This window comes from Girardinichthys multiradiatus, chromosome 12 (assembly GCF_021462225.1).
Source record: "Girardinichthys multiradiatus isolate DD_20200921_A chromosome 12, DD_fGirMul_XY1, whole genome shotgun sequence".
In the NCBI taxonomy this organism is placed as follows: Eukaryota; Metazoa; Chordata; class Actinopteri; order Cyprinodontiformes; family Goodeidae; genus Girardinichthys; species Girardinichthys multiradiatus.
This window is the reverse complement of record NC_061805.1, coordinates 42,294,169-42,313,383: the sequence shown is the minus strand read 5'-3', so window position 1 is coordinate 42,313,383 and position 19,215 is coordinate 42,294,169. Positions and strand designations below refer to the sequence as shown.

The 19,215-nt window shown below is 37.8% G+C and overlaps 1 protein-coding gene across 2 annotated transcripts; it reads left to right on the top strand.

The window, feature by feature from the left end:
• The first annotated feature begins 1,849 nt into the window (after nucleotides 1–1,849).
• LOC124877245 (myosin light chain kinase, smooth muscle) lies at nucleotides 1,850–19,215 on the top strand. Of its 2 annotated transcripts, none has more exons than XM_047380320.1 (18): nucleotides 1,850–2,178; nucleotides 3,071–3,222; nucleotides 4,067–4,220; nucleotides 4,366–4,558; nucleotides 5,449–5,543; nucleotides 5,666–5,852; nucleotides 5,968–6,065; nucleotides 6,156–6,309; nucleotides 8,285–8,403; nucleotides 8,946–9,107; nucleotides 9,195–9,308; nucleotides 9,763–9,809; nucleotides 10,101–10,206; nucleotides 14,133–15,081; nucleotides 15,427–15,581; nucleotides 15,954–16,023; nucleotides 16,117–16,318; nucleotides 16,483–19,215. In XM_047380320.1, exons 1-18 carry the CDS (start codon nucleotides 2,037–2,039, stop codon nucleotides 16,978–16,980), a joined length of 3,597 nt encoding a protein of 1,198 aa, XP_047236276.1. In that variant the 5' UTR covers nucleotides 1,850–2,036; the 3' UTR covers nucleotides 16,981–19,215. The 2 variants fall into 2 exon arrangements, with proteins under 2 accessions (XP_047236276.1, XP_047236275.1); XM_047380319.1 differs by having other exon boundaries at nucleotides 4,363–4,558.

Below are 19,215 nucleotides of genomic sequence, written 5' to 3'. Positions count from 1 at the left end.
ACTGACGATGTCCCTTATATTAATTTACACACAGTCTGCAAGACGTGTATCTTACACAGTCTTCATAAACAATATTTTAATTGGACCAAATCGGATGATACATTTCATCAGGTTTTCATCTCACTTAGTTTCCCTGGAATTAGTTCTACTGTTCTGCTCACTAATGGTTTAATCATAAAACATACAAATATTCACACCCTTTAGACTTTTTCAGATTTATTTTGTAACATTATAATGACAAACCTCTGTGTATTTTATTGGGCTTATATATAATAGACCAGCATAAAGATGTGTGACCTGAAAGGAAAATGAAACTGTACATGATTTTCTAAATTATTTACAAATACAAATGTTAAAAGTGTGGTGAACATTTGTGTTTAACCCCCAATACTTTGATGAAATCCAGTGTAACCAATTGCCTTCAGAACTCCCCTAAATAATAAAATAGTGCACCAGTTCATCTGAGTATCAATTCAGCTCTTCTGTAAGGTTTGTTAGAGAATATTGGTGAACAAACAGCATCATAAAGACCAAGGAATACTGCAGTTGTGCCAGGGATAAATGGTGGAGAAATGTAAAGCAGGGTTAGGTTATAAACTTAGCAAAGAAGGTGTTCTGGTCAGATGAGACAAAAAAAAGTTTTTGACCTACATGGAAAACACTGGAGAAAAAAAAATAACTGCACATCAACTTGAACACACCATCCACCCTGTAAAACATAGTGGTTGCAGCATCATGCTGTGAGGATGCTTTGCTTTTGTAGAGACAGGGAAGCTGCTCACACTGTCTGGAAGATGGATAGGGCTAAACACTGGACAATTCTGGAAGAAAACCAGTTAGAGGCAAAGAGACAGAGGTTTACTTGAGCTGCATAACAAACCTGAACACACTGCCCAGACTCAAATGCAATAAAAAAAACAGTTTGAAGACTCAAAAACTGCTGTTTCTGTGAACTTGAACTATTTTGCAATAATAAATGGGCTAATTTCAGTCTCCTGATGTGCTGAGACATACACCAATAAAAAAACAACTTGCAGCTGTAACTGCAGTGAAAGGAAGTCCTGAAAGGTATCGACTAAGAGGGTCTGAATACAAATGTGCACCACACATTTCTATTTTCATTGGAAAATAATTTGATACCATGTATCTTTTTCTTCCACTTTACAATTTTGCATTGCTTTGTGTTGGCCAATCACACAAACTCCCATTAAAATATACTGAAATGTATAGTTTTAACAGAGCAGAAAATAAAAAAGTTAATGGATTAAAAATATTTGCAAAGCACCATGTTTAATCCTAATCTGATCAACCTTGCAAAATTCACATGATAGAACTCATTTGCCACATGTCACTCATTACCTCGTTATTCATAAATGAGCCTCATTTCTTCAAGTTTTCCTGTGCAACTTCACCAGTGTAAAAACAGAATTTTGTATCACATTCAAACAATAACAAAGGATCAGACCCTTCGATGCCCAAACTGAGCATCATGAAAGCACGTACGATCAGACGGGTAGCTGTGCTCGCAGGGGCCAATAACTGATCTTCACAGTACAAAGCTGTGCAGCCTCTTTTCATGTCACTTTCATTGAGTGGAGGGCCACCGTGTGAGCTCCATAAAGTGGCTATGTCCATTCAAGGGACTAAAGAGGACAAAGCTGAGCTCGCCATGGTGCCACACAGACTCACAACCAAAATAGGAACGAAGCAAAGCAACAAGGGAGGGCTCAAGAGAACAAGAGGCGGGGAGTGAATTATGTTAAACACATCTGCTGAATACATTTACTGGACACTGGTCAGAAACTAGATCTCTGTTCAGAGCCAACTCACTTATTTAAAGAGATAAACTGACAAATATTCTATAGTCATTGCCTGCAGCATCAAACCAATGTTTTACAGGCATGCTTTGAGTCTTTTTTAGAGTGTAGGTTATCTGAAAAATACAAGACACTATGCAGCACCTAATATGCACAAGTTTGCATAAAAATATGTAAGGAGAAGCACTTTTATGTGCACACTATAGGCTGACATAATGGATGAAGCTGCATGTTGCTTTCTTCCTTCAGACGGAGCTCTGCAGTAGGATGCAGGTTTGTATCTCCATTTATTCCCCCCCCCAGATGACTTCCCTGGTCTGCTCGCTCATTCTGTTTGGCTCGGCAGTCGCATCTCCTCTAGGTAAGTCTTGCTGTTTAATCTTTTACATTATTTACCAGCTGACTTTGGTAATAATCTGCAGGAATGCGTACAATTTTTTTTTACACTTATAAACAATCTGGATTTTGGATTTGAGGAGTACAGAATGCAATTTTTGTGTAATAAATTTAACTGAAATATCTTCCTTTTCTTTAAAATATTCCAATAATATTATTTTAAGCCTAATCTTTGCATATGATTGAAAGCATTTTTAGTAACCATCATGAGCGTCTTGCACCATATATTATTATTGAAAAAACAAAATATATTTTTTGTAGAAATATTTTTTGCTGTATTAGTAATTTAACCAAAATGGCATGGCTCTGAGAATGCATTGTAAAACAGACATAGCAAACTCTGTAGTTTTCTTTTTTAACAAAAACTGCCCATAGTGTCACTGTGCATGAATTTGTGGTTTATTGTTACTATTGGTTCATCTTCTGCAAGATGTTTCTTATTTGATTTTTGGCTCAGTTCATACCCTGTTTTCCCTTTTACTCATTGATTCACCCAGTGGTTTTGCTCCTTGTTGTATACGTAGTCTCCATCAGCATTTGTTACTTTGCCAGAAAATTCAGTTTATGGACTTTTTTATGGATTGTTTTGTTTTTGCTGCTTTCTTCCACAGGTAGTCGAGTTCATGACCCATAGTAATTTCAAAGATGAAATTTATTGTTTTATCATTTTCACCAGCTTTAAATTAAATTGTCATGATACCCATTCAACCAAACAGAAAATTGTTAGCAATATCTACACACACATTATCTACACACACAAGAAATGTATAAGATGTTAAGAATTTTTCATGGTGCATGAATTAATGAATAAAATAGATTTAACCAAAGTATCTCTAACATTTTGTAATGCTTTCCAGGTTTGGAAGATGTTTTCTTTAGTCCCCAGGACCAGACAATCAAAGAAGGAGAGGTGGTTTTCTTGCAGTGTGTATCTGGAGAAAGTTCACCTACAGCAAACATCACGTGGCTCAAAGATGGACAGATGGTCACAAGAGGCAGACAGTTTCAGGTGAGGAAGATGTGAATAGAAATGAAGCTTTAAATTTGTATTAAAATCCTAACTGATCTCTTAGAAAGACATTAAACATGTTTTTCTTGCAAAACAAATCTCTATTTCTAAGAATAAACTTTACACATGTCTATTAATTGCTTCAGTATGTGTCTGTTTAACAACTGCTGATAAACAGTGACTGAATAGAAGAGTTTAATAGTTTTAATGTCCCCCCAATTACTTCACAAGCCTTTTTTTCCAGCAGATTTTACTAATGATTGTTTAGATCTATACTGCTTTACTTTTAAGATTTCTAGAACTGACCCATCACTCAATTATTCAAAGTGAATTCAGACAACAAAGTCATTTCCTATTTTAGGCTTGTATATATTACTTCTTATGCATTCTCTGCTTAAGAAATATAATAAGTGAATGACAAAAATATTTATGTTTTCTAACATGGTCTTTGTTCCTTGTTCAGATTTTTTTTATTGTTGCATCCAAATGTTTTTCTTTTGTTTAAAGCTTTCCTGAAGAATTTTAAGCTCATTCATCTTTATATTTGTATCTGTTTAAGGGAATCTGTGCTTCCATTGGATCATTCTGTACTAACAAAAGCTGCATTAATTTAGATGAGTCGATATCACACAGAGCAGCTTGGCAGTGTGTGCTTCACCTGTTACTTACTCAATCAACCCTAAATATCTGATAATATCAATAGCTTCGTTTGAGTGGTTTTAAATCCAGAAACCCTAATTCGGAAGTTTTTGATAGCTTGGAAAAAAATCTTTAAAAAGGTAATATCAGCATTATTTCATTGATTGTTTTATTAAGATTTATGTTTGTATGCTTTCCTGTTAAGGGGGAATATGGGGGAGGTCAACAGAAGAAAACTTCAGGCACGCTCCACCTTTTCAACGTAACATTGGAGGATGATGGGATATATATTTGTGTCACACACAACTCTTTACTGAAAATCAGCAAGAGGAGTAAACCAGCTAAACTAACTGTGGAAGGTGAGAACAACCTCTTTTATATATGACATGAATGTATAGACTGTCACTTCTTTAACAATTCATAGTTAACACACAAAATGACTGATTTATGTCAGCAGTGAGGTGCAATTAAGAGGAATTGTAACAAGGTCAGTTTATCCAGTAGGGGTTCCTCAAAGTCTGAAGATCATCCAGGGCCCTGACAACATCACAGTTACTATGGGAACTGAGGTCTCCATGCAATGCACAGTCCGTGGCTTCCCTGTTCCCATGGTGCACTGGTTCAAAGACGGCTGCCTCCTGTCGAGCTGCTCGGCCTCATTCAGCCTCCTGAACAATGGACAGCTGCTCATACTAAGGTCAGACACTCCACAGAACAGCAGGGACATTCATTTTCTGCGGTCCTGACAGGCTATAGTCTTAATGTTGCAGAGCAAAACATATTTTGAGCTACAAATCCTTTTGGCACATTTATGGATTACGGTTGTTGGACTGAAATGGCTAATTTTGCAACAAAAAAAACATAATTTAAATGATATAAAGAAATAGAAATTAACCAAATTTCTAAAAAGGTTCCATCAAGGACCTTTGGATTTTTTACTGAAATGTCAATCTTATTCACATTTGGCTGAAGCAAGCAGCTCCAGTTAAAAACCCAACAGTTTTAGGAAACTCTATACATTTATGTTTGTGACGGTAGGCCAGAAAAGGCTTTCTTCTTGCATGCAGTGTTAGCATGTATGTTGTATGTAACAGGTATAATCGTGACTTGGGGGCCCAGGATGCTACTCTTCTGAAGCATCAAAGTGCTTGTAATATTTGTTGTTACACATCTTTCTATCCCCATCTCCGTGTGTAGTAGCAAGATAAACATAGTTCCTCTTACAGCCTTATTTATTGCAGTTCCAGTCATTAAATATTTTATTATTGCTGTATCTAAAGGTATGGGCAAAATTAGTTTAGAAGCTTTTCATGACCCATTACAGTCAACAGTTATTTAATTAATTTAAATGGAAGGTTTTCTTATTGTTCCCATTTTGAAGATTGGTCTATTATAGCTTTGCAAACAGTTCTTTGATTCTAATTTTTGTGAGTGTAGATTTCTTGTAGTTACCACACAGTAAACCACAGTGAAGATTATAGCAAAATAACTCAATATTATTAGGATGAGTACTAATTTGCAGGATTTGAACTCGAATTTTACATATTTACTTGCTGAATTCTAAAGTTTAATTTCTGTTTCCTTCAGAAATGTGACAAAGAAGGATGAAGGTTTGTATCACTGTGAAGCATCAAACCAGGAGGAGACTATCAAGTCACAGTCAGCCTTCCTACTCCTAGCTGGTACTTTGAACTCTCAACCATGACCTATGTCCTCATTGAGGATTTACGTGCCTGAAATATTCCAAGAATGATTAAAAAACAAATACTGTCTTTTATGTGAGCATGCAATTCTGTGTTTTCAGACATGCATTGGAGTTTTGTGCAGCAGCCTACAAGCATGGCTGTAAGGAAAGGAGAAAATGTCACGCTCACTTGCAGACCTCCACACAGTCAGGCAGAAGCTGAGGTGTCCTGGTTCAAAAACAACCAACTTCTCTCTCCAACAATAAACATGACAGTGCTGCCCACTGGGGACCTCTTCTTTTACCGGTCTCTCTTTTAAAACAAATTTAATTAGATAACTTAGAAATAATAAAAAAGACTTTTTTCTAGTGCAGCTAAAACTACTGTATTTAACATTCATTTTATTTTACTTTTCACTTAGCATCCAGGACGATGATGGTGGCAGCTACTTCTGCAGGGCTTCCAACACCCACCTCCACAGATTCCTCACGTCTAGAAGAGCGACTCTAACTGTGCTGGGTGTGAAATTAACACAAACCCGCAAATGGTGCCCCATACTGATGTGGAAAAAAAATAGTTTGGTTTCTGAAGGCTTTGGTTTTCCCACAGCTCCTCCTGTAGTGAAATTGTGGCCCACGGTGTTGACGGTTCCTATGGGAGCCCGAGCAGTACTGGAGTGTGAGGTGTCAGGTCATCCTTTGCCGTCTATCAGCTGGATGAAAAGAGGCCACTCGAAGCAAACCGGAGGCAGGATTGCACTGGGGTAAGTTACCATGTTGGTACATTGAATAAAACACTTCAAGAAAATTTTAGCCTGTAACACTGTTTAAAAATGCAGTAATTCATTCATTTAAGGAACGCCTCATTCTTTTATTTAATGTTTACAAAGAACCCGACTTTCTTGTTTTTCTAGGCTTTTAAAGCTCATTTACAGTTTTTATTTAGACTTTAGCTGCTTTTTAACAAACTTTGTATCCGGTACTTAATTATTTTAGAAACACATTTTCTTACATATTAGGCTACTTATGACTGATCTTTACCTCCTACCTCATTTAGGTTTAAAACAGCTCCAAAATTGTTCCTCAGTCAACCAATGATTCTTTCACATGGGCTTCATTCTAGTTACATTATTTATAAAATCACTCCAAACTTTGGTGTTGAAGTAGCAGATTTTGATGTACTTTATAAACACAGACTTCTCTACATTGTGTCAGAGGTAATAACACTCTGAAACAAAATGAAAATCCCTCTAGATTTTTGGAAAATGCTTAAAATTAATAGAAGTGCCGTTAATTAAGCTGAAGAGCTCTGAACATGCCTAATTTCTTTCTTACTTCTTTCTTACTGACGGTTTAGGTTGGTTTTACTTACTGCTTGATTTACTGCTTCTGTCTCTCCACAGATGGTTGAACGCAAAACTCCATTTAAAACCCATTACAGTTAAACAGAAAATATGAGCTGTAGAGGACTTGGGATAGGTGAAATACAGTTGAAACTAAATATTTACATAAACTGTATAAAATACCTCAATTTCTCCTTCTTCCTACCTGACAGTAAATTAGACAGGATTTGTCCTGATTTAGGTCAGTAATTCATATTTGATAAAGGCCAGAATAAGGCCACTTTTGCTATATATATATATTTTTTTTTTATTTAGAAATGTGACAACAATTCCCCTGTATTTGAAGGAGGTGCCTTTTAATCTGTAGGACTTTGGTCAAACCTTTTGATTGTTTCACAGACTTCTTTCAATATTTTCCTGGAATTTTGTCCCATTCCTCCTAACAGAACTTGTGTAACAGGTTCAGGCTTATAGACATGTGCTCACACACACACGTTAAGCTCTGCCCATGCATTCTGTATGGGATTGAGATCAGGGCTTTGTGTGGGGCCACTCCAAAGCATTGAAACTTGTCCAAAAGAGTGGCCTTTCAGCCCATGTCAGTACCAGGATCATTTCACTGTGGTTAATGACACCCTCTCACCCGCTTCAGGTCATCTTCATGGAGTCTTTGTCTTTTGTTCTGAAGTTGATATGCACGTCAAAGCAAAATACATTTATCTCTGTAAAACAGAACCCGTCTCTTTCCTAAATAGTATGTTGACTGGACATTCCCATGTTGTTTATACATGTATATAATTGTTTGAACAGATGAACAGAACACCTAAGGATGAACCAGACTTGTGGAAGTCCACTATTCTCTTCTGGATATCTTGGACAATTTCATCTCCACAAGGAAGCTGGGTTTGGGGTGTTGCCTTAAAATACATCTACAATTGCAAATTAGACTTTCCAGAAGCGTACAAAGCCATGACAGCATCATTTGGACTTTCTCAAATTGTGTAAAGTCATTGTAATCTTAATGTAAGAGAACAGAATATCAAGAAACTCATTAGAATGCTCTGACTCTTCTTATCATAAATACTTGTGGCACCTTTCTACCATTAAAGTCCAACCCAAATGTTCAGGGTAAAATCAAAGTAATTATTTTTTCCCTCCTGCTTGATACATTTGTATCGCTTGTCTACTTTCCTCATTTTTTTCAAAACACATGTTGTAAAACTCTGATACAAAGACTGGACAGAAAGTCGGTAAAAAAGCAGCAACATACCTTCAAAAAGATTGGGGAACCCCTGATAACCCCTTTTAAAATAAAACAAGAAAGTCTGGCTGGTTAAAAAAGGAATTAAGTCTGGTTTGAAATTTGTAGGCAATACACTATGTCCCTCTTATTCAGACAGAGAAATGCTACTCTTTACATCCAGTCAGCCAGGATCTATGATGAGGCGGTCTATGTGTGTGAGGCCTCCAACATCCTGGGAAAAAGCCACATGACCGCCCTGCTGAGAGTTGCTGGTAACACCTACTTTCTGGATTTACAATATAATGAATTTATTTCTAATGTACTAATGTTCTTGAATCCAAGACAAGTCCTCATTTATGATGTTGTGAAACATTAAACTGGAGAATTTTTTTACTTTTTCTGGGTATTAAGTACATTTAACTATTTTTATTCACCAATCAAGATGCAACACTGTCAAATTTTATTTTCTTGGCTAATTTAAGAAACAGAGCAATGAAACCCCACTAAAACACACGATGCAGTCCCCCTAAGCAATTACTGGTACCCCAAAGATGTGTAAAAGGCTTTAAAACAAGTTAATCTTTGATTAAAGCAACATAACGTTTCACAGAAAAATGTTGAAAAATTCTGCTTTTAATTTGTGTACATAGGATAAATTAAACATGTACAGCAAATAATAACAAATCAATAATTAAAATCTAATAATACATCTGGGTTCAAGGCCTTGTTTTGTCAGCTAAAATATAATTACTTCCCTTTGTACATACAGTTATCTCTTGTTTTTTGCCCGCTGTGTTGTTTTTCTTTTTCCCAGTGAGTCCCATTATTGTGACCTATATAAGCAGGGTGAACAGTGACATTGGGGCATCAGTGGTTTTGCCCTGCAGAGCAGTTGGGATTCTTCCCATCACATATAGCTGGGCCAGAGCAGAGACGCAGTCACCTGTCGGCCACACTGAAAACATACATGTTGATGGTAAGACTTGGATGTGCACAGGAAAATCTTCACGTTCAGCCTAGATGCGATTACATGCCAGCTCTGTTTGATTCACAACTTATACAGAAGATGGAGCACTGCACCTTTCCAGCGTGCAGTACTCGGATGCGGGAGAGTACACCTGCACTGCTGAGAACAGAGCTGGACGACATCAGAGACGCGCAATCCTCAATGTCACAGGTGTGTTAACAAAGGCTCCTCAGCTCATTATTGTGTGACTAAAAATCACATTGAGACTGCAAAGAAGTGCTACATACGGCACCTGGACAAAATTCAGTTTTTCATGACATTTAATCAGAAGGTTGTTCAAAGAGTGTTTCACTAGACACAAAGATGACCTTTTGCCATGACCCTCTCAGTCTCGAGACCTAAATCATACAGAAAAGCTGTTTGATGAGATGGAGAGAGCATAGGAGACAAGCTTGCCGCACTCCTTGGTCTCACTTCAGAATTCCTGCATGTGTATACTGTGTTAATATAGAATTTATTTTCATTCTAAAATGTCAACAAATCATCTTCAAGAAACTAAAATGACACATCATATGTTAGTTTGCAAAAGGAGGCTTTCAACCCAACCTGCTCTAGTTTCTGTTTGCTGATTTTCTTTTATGCTGTTTCTGTTGCTACTCTGAAGATCGCCCAGCTGATAGAGGGAGGCAGACAAGGCTGGTTCTGTCTGGTGTGAGTAATGAAGTCGTGAAAATCTTTCCTCAGGCTTGTGTGAAAATCATTGTGCAGACTTTTTTTATTTGCTTTCCATGCATTGTTTCAGCCCAGGTGCTTTGATAAGTAGTGTGCACAACAACAAAGCTTCATAAGTGGTGACAGTCCATCATTTAATCATTTATCGTCATTACATGCAGCAATCTATGATATCTGTGGCCTTTCATTCAATTTGCACATTTGTGGTAATGATATTTCAGCATTAAATGAACTTGCTCTCATGAAATCCTTTGTTTTGATATTTTTAAGAGCACTAATGTTAGCGAAGATCATCTTGTTTCCCAGCCAAGGAGATCTTCAGCTGAGCAGGACCTTAAACCAGCTCACCATGTACTGGCACAGCAGAAGACAACGTGTATGTACTTACAGAAAACAAATGAACCTTTACAACTCTGCCCATCAGCTCTGTAGGTAACAGTAACTTTATACAAATTTTTGCTTGATTGTCTATGTGAGCGTTTACAGGTTTACAGTAAAGGGATAAAATATTGCTCATATTTTGCTCTAAGGTTCTAAAGACATCAGCTTGGATAGATTTTTTTCTTTTTTACCTTAATTATTCAAATCTTCTGAAAGCAAAGCTGGTGGACAGCATTTCAGACTCTTGTTACCTCATCTGCCCCGGCCTAGTTGTTTTCTATAAATGATTTTGACAGATTTTAGGAACTCTGTTGATCTGCAGTGAATAAATTGAAGAAAAGAAATTCGTTGTAATTGTGAATATATTATTTAATATTAATACTTCAATCAACAAACTCTTTGCTGCTAAAACAATCCAACTAAACTACTAAGCAGAATTAAAGAATAAGGAAGACTAAGGGGTTATGTAAAATATAAACAATTTGATCAAAGATGGTTGAAAATCATGACCGAAAGAGTGATGCAACATTACCATGCAATGTTTATGTTTGAGAATCAAGAATTATCTTGAAGAATCTGGAAGTAAAGTTAAGTTAGTCTTGGAACTAACTTCGGCAATGATTGGTATTCATTTAGACAACCATTCACAATGCAAGATCAGATAAAATATTATTTCAATAAAATTATATTTTAAAGAATGATTTGCTGAATAAAACCAACCTTCTGGATGACCATTTCTCAACGGTGTTTAATTAGCTGCCTTTATTTATTAAAATAATATTTCCCTAAATATTATTTTGAATAAGAACCAAATCTTTGAGAAACGGGCTTAATTGTGTTACTTAGTTATCAAGTTTAGTAAAACAATATTTAGGGAAATATTATTTTACTAGATTGAAAACTAACAACTTTTTTGGGTAAATGATCTTTAGCAGGTGAGCACGTGTTCTTAGCTGTTAGCGGTTGAAGCTAACAAAAGAAGCTTATAGCTTATCACCAGAATCAAACACATACCTTTAAAATACCATTAATAAAAGGGCTAAAGTGCATAAGCGTGGAGGGTGCGTTATGGCCGATCTTCTGTGTTTAAAATCACCCTTTAAATAAAGTTTATCTTAAATAAAAAAAAAATTTAAAAAACATAGTACACACAAACTGAGCACGTGTGCTGAGCAGATAATCTGCTAGCACTAAAATGGCTGAGTTTTCAACATAAACAAAACCAAACGTCATAAAACGAAAAATGTTTAGATTATTTCATTCTAAACTACTTACTCTCTGCCCAAAACACAACCTCTTATGTGAACCATGCTGAGGAAAAGTTGTCCGGGCGACGGAGTTGAAGGAAGCATCAACAGTGAGTAAAGGGTTAACCTCCGTAGCTGTGGGGCAGCTCGTTCTGTCGGCCGGCCAAACTGCACGTTACTGCTGTAACCACGGTGATGCGGTCCCGTTGTCCTTCCTTCAGACCAGGAAAGACTGCTCCGCTCGGCGTTGTAGAGACAGGGTCTCTGCTGGGAAGTCTCTGGAACACAGTTTGCTTCTGTAGACCTCAGAGAGAAAAATCAAGCAACCCTTGTACCTTAATTACCCCGTTCATGAATGAATACCGGATACACAAACAGCAATTCATTCCTACTTAACTTAGTGCAAATGATCACGTGATCGTATGACACTCTTGGATCCAGTTTGAAGAGTTATGTCTGTTTGCCAGCAAAGAGACATTAGCGCGCTGTGTCCCTCCGTCCAGTTTCTCTGGGGACCTGCATGGAAGAGGTCAGTTTGTTGCAAAAGCGGGGTTTTTATTTGAACAGTGATGTCACAGGAAGTCTGCTGTTACCCCTTTTCCTGGCTGTGCTGGAAGTATGTTAATGCGATTTATTTTGAAAGTGCCAGAAAAGTTCGTACTGGCCTTTCATGTTGTAACCCATGGCTGGGTCCCAACAAATTGTAAAAAAAAAATTGTAGCTTCTAAGCTTTTCTTTCACTGTTCAAAAATATTTGTCATTTGGGATTAACTGGTGTTTCTAAAATGACCAGAGGAAAAAAAAAGTGCATTGCTGTTTATCTCCTTTGCATCTGTGTTGGCCATGAGATAAACTGTCCATGGTTTACTCCTCCTATTGCCACATAAAAAAGCCTCAGTAGGAAGCAAGTTACTCTGGAAGTGATTTAATTTCTCATCCTAAAGCAAACTGCAAACTACACCTTTAATATACAGGGGTTGGACAATGAAACTGAAACACCTGTCATTTTAGTGTGGGAGGTTTCATGGCTAAATTGGACCAGCCTGGTAGCCAGTCTTCATTGATTGCACATTGCACCAGTAAGAGCAGAGTGTGAAGGTTCAATTAGCAGGGTAAGAGCACAGTTTTGCTCAAAATATTGAAATTCACACAACATTATGGGCGACATACCAGAGTTCAAAAGAGGACAACTTGTTGGTGCACGTCATGCTGGCGCATCTGTGACCAAGACAGCAAGTCTTTGTGATGTATCAAGAGCCACGGTATCCAGGGTAATGTCAGCATACCACCAAGAAGGACGAACCACATCCAACAGGATTAACTGCGGACGCAAGAGGAAGCTGTCTGAAAGGGATGCCAGGGTGCTAACCTGGATTGTATCCAAAAAACATAAAACCACGGCTGCCCAAATCACGGCAGAATTAAATGTGCACCTCAACTCTCCTGTTTCCACCAGAACTGTCCTTCGGGAGCTCCACAGGGTCAATATACACGGCCGGGCTGCTATAGCCAAACCTTTGGTTACTCATGCCAATGCCAAACGTCGGTTTCAATGGTGCAAGGAGCGCAAATCTTGGGCTGTGGATAATGTGAAACATGTATTGTTCTCTGATGAGTCCAACTTTACTGTTTTCCCCACATCCAGGAGAGTTACGGTGTGGAGAAGCCCCAAAGAAGCGTACCACCCAGACTGTTGCATGCCCAGACTGAAGCATTGGGGTGGATCAATGATGGTTTGGGCGGCCATATCATGGCATTCCCTTGGCCCAATACTTGTGCTAGATAGGTGCGTCGCCGCCAAGGACTATCGAACCATTCTTGAGGACCATGTGCATCCAATGGTTCAAACATTGTATCCTGAAGGCGGTGATGTGTATCAGGATGACAATGCACCAATACACACTGCAAGACTGGTGAAAGATTGGTTTGATGAACATGAAAGTGAAGTTGAACATCTCCCATGGCCTGCACAGTCACCAGATCTAAATATTATTGAGCCACTTTGGGGTGTTTTGGAGGAGCGAGTCAGGAAACGTTTTTCTCCACCAGTATCACGTAGTGACCTGTCCACTATCCTGCAAGAAGAATGGCTTAAAATCCCTCTGACCACTGTGCAGGACTTGTATATGTCATTCCCAAGACGAATTGACGCTGTATTGGCAGCAAAAGGAGGCCCTACACCATACTAATAAATTATTGTGGTCTAAAACCAGGTGTTTCAGTTTCATTGTCCAACCCCTGTATGTCTCAGTACACACACCTTCCACCTGTAGATGGCAACACAGAGACATAACGAAGCATGCATACATACACTTATACCTAAGAGCAGTTTATCCAATTAAACAAAGGTACAATCATCCTTGACAGCCACGACATTTCAATGATGGATAATTGCTGTTTTGAGACTATTGTACCAACAATGCTTAAAAGATGGCTTTAACAATCATGGTTAAATAATAATTAGATTTTTTGTGATCATATTAAGACCTTTTAGCAGTATGGTCCTGATTTTTTGCAACCACTCTATCAAAAATAAAGTTTTCATTTTACTGAGCACAGTGAAAACCAAAAGAACTGTTGACTAAATAAAGGTAGCGTTCACATTTCCTCAATGAATAATATCTCACACATCAACAAAGAAGAAACATTAACCATTTTTCTGAACACTTTCTAGGTTTCAGCTGCAACAGCACTACCACAACTCCGGCTTTTTCCAGAAAATTCATACCTGAGCAAAAGACAAAATCAGGGCCTGATCAGATTTTGCAGGAAATGATACATCCAACCCACATGTTTGTTACACAGATGCAGCCGCCCATATTACCACCTCCTCCGCATCCAAACTTTATGTCAGGCGATCTCAAATCCCAACTTCCACTGACAAAAGATCCACTTTTTATTTCCACTAGTCAACCACCTGTTACACATAGTTCAACAACTGTCGCTACCAATAAAGGTTTTGGTCTGAGTCTTCATTATCAGCCCACTGAAAGTGAGACATTAACATCAACACATCAATTTGAGCCATTTAAAGTAGATAATGAGTCTCCAGTGAATCAAGTAACCGATATGCTCAGAGATTTGATGGGTTCAGAGACACCAGGGCCAACCCAGAGTTCTGTGTCCCAGAATAAAGTCAGACCCTCTGATTTAGTGACAGTTACTTCAGAAGCTGAATCATATAATTTAAAAACTCATTCTTTCCACCAAAGACACATCCTCTCCAAAAAAGAGGCATCTTCACAAATTTCTCCAACCAAGCCAACTAATTTACAGTATTCACCATCTTTCCAACAAACTTCACACATTCTTCCTGGCCAACCCATCACACCAATGAGTTTTCTCCCAAAGTTTCATCTTGAAATCCCCCACATGCAACCTCCATCGCCGTTAATCACCGAGCCTCAACCACTCCAGTTTGATGATCAACCCCCAGACACAACGTTAAGCCCTGGATCATCTCAACAGCACCGGCCAGTATCAGACCCTAAAAACACCAGTCATGTCTACTGGTTGAATCAGCTAAATGCTACACAGAGAGAACAACCATCCAACAGCACAGAGATCACAGACTGGAAAAAGAAGAACACCTCCCAGTCCCCGATGACCAGCAATGATCCCATGTAAGTGAAACTAACGGTGAAAATATTTATAATTTCTTTATGTTTTCTTATCAAATAATTAAATTTTCCTTTAATCGTTTAAAAATGATCTTGATCAGTAATTCCTCAGTTCTTCTAAAGGGGGTTACATTTTGTTTTTTAGATCTAGGCTGCTTTTTAACTTTTATTTCAGTAACCATCTCTTTCCTTGGTATTCCTCATTTTTCAAGAACACATCACTGATTAAAGTTTCATGTCAATAGGTGTCACAGTCAGCTACAAGGAATGGACAAAAATATGAATGTAGAAGCAAATTTAGCAGAAGCTGCTGTTTGTGTAAGACATCTAAATTATATTCTCTCCCAGGGGGACACAACAGTCACCATCATGGCTGCCAGTGCTTGAGAAACACGACATCCCCATTGTGGTTGGAGTGGGCATATCCCTGGCTTTTATCTTCATAACTGTTACCTTCTATTCGATGGTCCAGAAGAACGAACCAACACCTCCAGGTCGAGCGGGTCAGGAACTGTCTTAAATTCTGAGTATCCTAACTGGTTGAAAAATAAGAATTTTCTCCAGAACTAGTGGAACAACAAGATTGGTCTCCTAACTTTTACTACAGATTGAAATCATTGTGGTTTGATGTCAAGAGATCAGTGTGGGACCAAAGACCATAGATTCAACATTTATTATCAGGTTTTAATCTCTAGATTTGTTGTATGAGAGTATCCCATATAACCATTAAGTATTTTGTCAGTTGGTAAATTTTGTCAGTTTACCAAATTGGCAAACTTGGCTTAATTTGCTGATCTGCAAGTTATACTTTGCAAAAAGGTTTCTTCACCTTATGTTAACCTTTTGCTTTAAGCTAAATAAAATATCCTTCGCAGCACAAAGAAATCTTGGTGTCCCAAAAAGACATGCTGATCGTCAAGCTGAAGGACACACTTATGAAAACAGGTGCAGACAACCCTACTAAACACAAAAACATATAAAAGGCAGTGATGAGATTCTTGCTGCATGTAAATACCAGCCGTTGCGTGTGTTGTACAGAGCTTTTGAGGATGATGACTGTGTCACAGTGATTGAGCAGAGCCCCAACACGTCAGATACACGGGCCCGACCTCAAGGGCCCAGTCTGGTCACTGTGCAGATGGAACCAACTTTTGAGGAGATTCAAGAGGTCTCCCACCCCACTGTGGACCACTACTCAGTGACTGTGGAGACTCATCCTGAGCCCATTGTTGACACAAAGGTCTGAAATCACACATATGAAATGAATGTTACAAATTTACTCACCATTGGTTTTCAGGTGATCTTTGGAAATAAACAAAATCCTAAAAAAACATTTGGGATATTTTTTCCATTTTATTGTCTAAGTTAATATATATTTAAACATCCAGTTTACTCCCTTTTCAGATTGACTCATCCCTAGAGGAGGATAAGAGATGCAGTTTGTCCCTGCCCAGCATCCAGCCGCAGTGTGAGGACTGGACAAGCACCACGGGGCAGAACCACAGCCCGTCCCAGGATGCCTTTCCTCCTCCATCCTCTTTACCCTCTCATTCTCCATCCCCTTCCCCATCCCTACCCTCCAGACGTGAAGAAGCTCTACACTCCTCTCTAACACTGCAGAGCGCAGAGCCATGTGCTGCACCCATCCACCACAGCCTCAGCATCTCACATGTCAGCCCTCCTCTGCTGGTCTCTCATCATGTCTCTTTGGGCCTCACATCTATTGCTGTTGATGTCCAGGTCTATCCAACAGCCTCTGCTTCTACAGCATTAAGCACCAGCACTCACATCAACTCTGTTTCAAACTCAGGCTCTGTGACTGCACCCTTGTTCAGTCCTCCATTGTTCAACAGCCAAGAGAACGATGATCGATCAACTGCCAGGTTGCATCAAAGTAAGTAGCTTGAGACAAATGTTTGACCAAGCAGCCAAGGACCATCTGCATCATAGAGAGGATGAAATGTGGGCAAATGTGTTTCATCATTAAAAAACTGTAAATAATTAATTCATATGGAAAAATCTGCTTATTTGATTTGATGGTATGAGATTGACTTGTAAGTTATATGTTTATTTTGCTCACAACCACACAAACTTGTTTGCAGTCTTTTAAAGGGGTTTTGATCAAAAGTTGTTCATGCTTTCTGAAGTGTTTTTAAGGTTTTGTTTTGGACCTTGTCTGCTTTTTCTCTCATTTTTATTCCAAAACTACAATTTTCAGAATGTAAAAAAAACACACAATGATACCAAATCCTGAGACATTTAAATACAGTTTCAGCACCAACAATATGATCCACAGAACTATTAGATGAAGACTTGACATACAGGATGATCATCTGAAAGATTTTGCCTCTTTTAGATCCTATGTAAGGAGTTTTCCTATTTCTTAACAATATATCTTATAAATACTGTTCACCAGCTGTAAATTCTTTGTTTGCCTTGTCTTTCATTATGGTGTCATCTTCATGTGCAAGGATGTGACAAAAAACATGAGCCAAAAACTCTTGATCAAGATCACTTTGAAATAAAAAAAACTTAAGTCCAAGACAGTTTGAGTCATTGTAAGCTTTTTCAGTTCCCATATAGTTGGTTATAAATGGGTTTCATCCAATTTGATTCCAGATTTTGCATGAATGTCTTTTTGGAACACATAGAGTTCTGTGAAAGAGTTACCTTAAAAAATATTTTGAAAGCTATAGGGTATCCAAAACCAACCTGTAAGAAATCGAATTGCACCTCTTGTTCAGTCATCAATAAACTGTGATAAATTGTTTTTACTGTAGTGTATGGGTCCATCACAGATAATCACAGCTGTCACCACAGGCTCGTTCAAGAGGGAAGAATGTTGCAAAGTCAGATGATGATGTTAACATTATGAACAATATATCGATTTGGAATTGACTTTGAATCTGTCTGTATGATTGGATTGAATAGACTTTATATCTCTGTATATAAATTGGATTTTTTTCGTACAGCGCACCCATCCACCACAGCCTCAGCATCTCACATGTTAGACATTTGTTATTTGTTGTGAATTGCCCCTATATTAAAATTGTAACACTGGACAACTTGCTCTCTAGAAGAACAGTGTACAGCAAAATGTCCAGGAATGAGTTTGCGGTCTTAAGCTAAAGTTTACTTGGTTTATGCAGCAGGAAATTGTTCCAAAACACCAAATCGACCTGAATTCCTGAATAACCTAAAAGAAGATTTGAGTGGCCTAGTCAAAGTACGTTTGAAGGGTCATTACTTTTTTAAATAGAGGCAGGTTTGTGTGGATAGTTTTTCAACTCCAATAAATTAAATCATCCATGGAAACTTACTGACATTATTCTTACCTGATGTTATTCTAATTGTTTTTTTTTTTTTATGATCTGTAACAATTAAATGTCACAAAAACAAACAAAACAACTGAGAAATCAATTAGGGGGCAAATATCTTTTCACAGAACAGTAAAACCTTTCTTGCACTTCTAGTTTAGTTCTAAATCTAACCTAGACTAAATTTGTCTTGAACGGACATGGCTTTTTATTTGCTTTAGGTAAACTTTTCCTCAGTGTTTTCTGTTCATTTTTATATGTTGTGCTTTATTTTCTCTACTCAACTATATTTATTGATGTACAAGGGCAAAATACTAAAATAATTTATCTCTGGGCTGCTGTCACCACATCTTGTTGGCGAGTGTAATTTAGATAGCAGACTGTGTGGCAATAAATCACAAGTGGTGAACACAACATAAACCAAATGATGTAAATGAATCTGAACATTTATTGTAAAATAAAAACAGAGTACACGTCATTGAATTAAAACATTGTTTCAGTATATAAAGGTTAAAAGTTGTTTTGAGTAAATAAATTGTTTTCTGTTTTTCATCTCTGCATGTTGGGCTTAAATATTGTGGTTGCTTTCCTAGAATATGTGTACCTATACAACCAGTTTTGTTACACCCTAGCTTTATGTTTGTTTACATGGTATATCTGTATATAGATAAAGTAAAATAATTGAAATGTTTTATGTTTAGTAAAACAGCCAAGAAAACTTACAGTTATTACATCTCATTCTTTATAACAAGGTACTTGACTGTTACAAGATATTTTTGTTTACCAAACGAGGGTCATTGTCAATAAACACTGACATTCA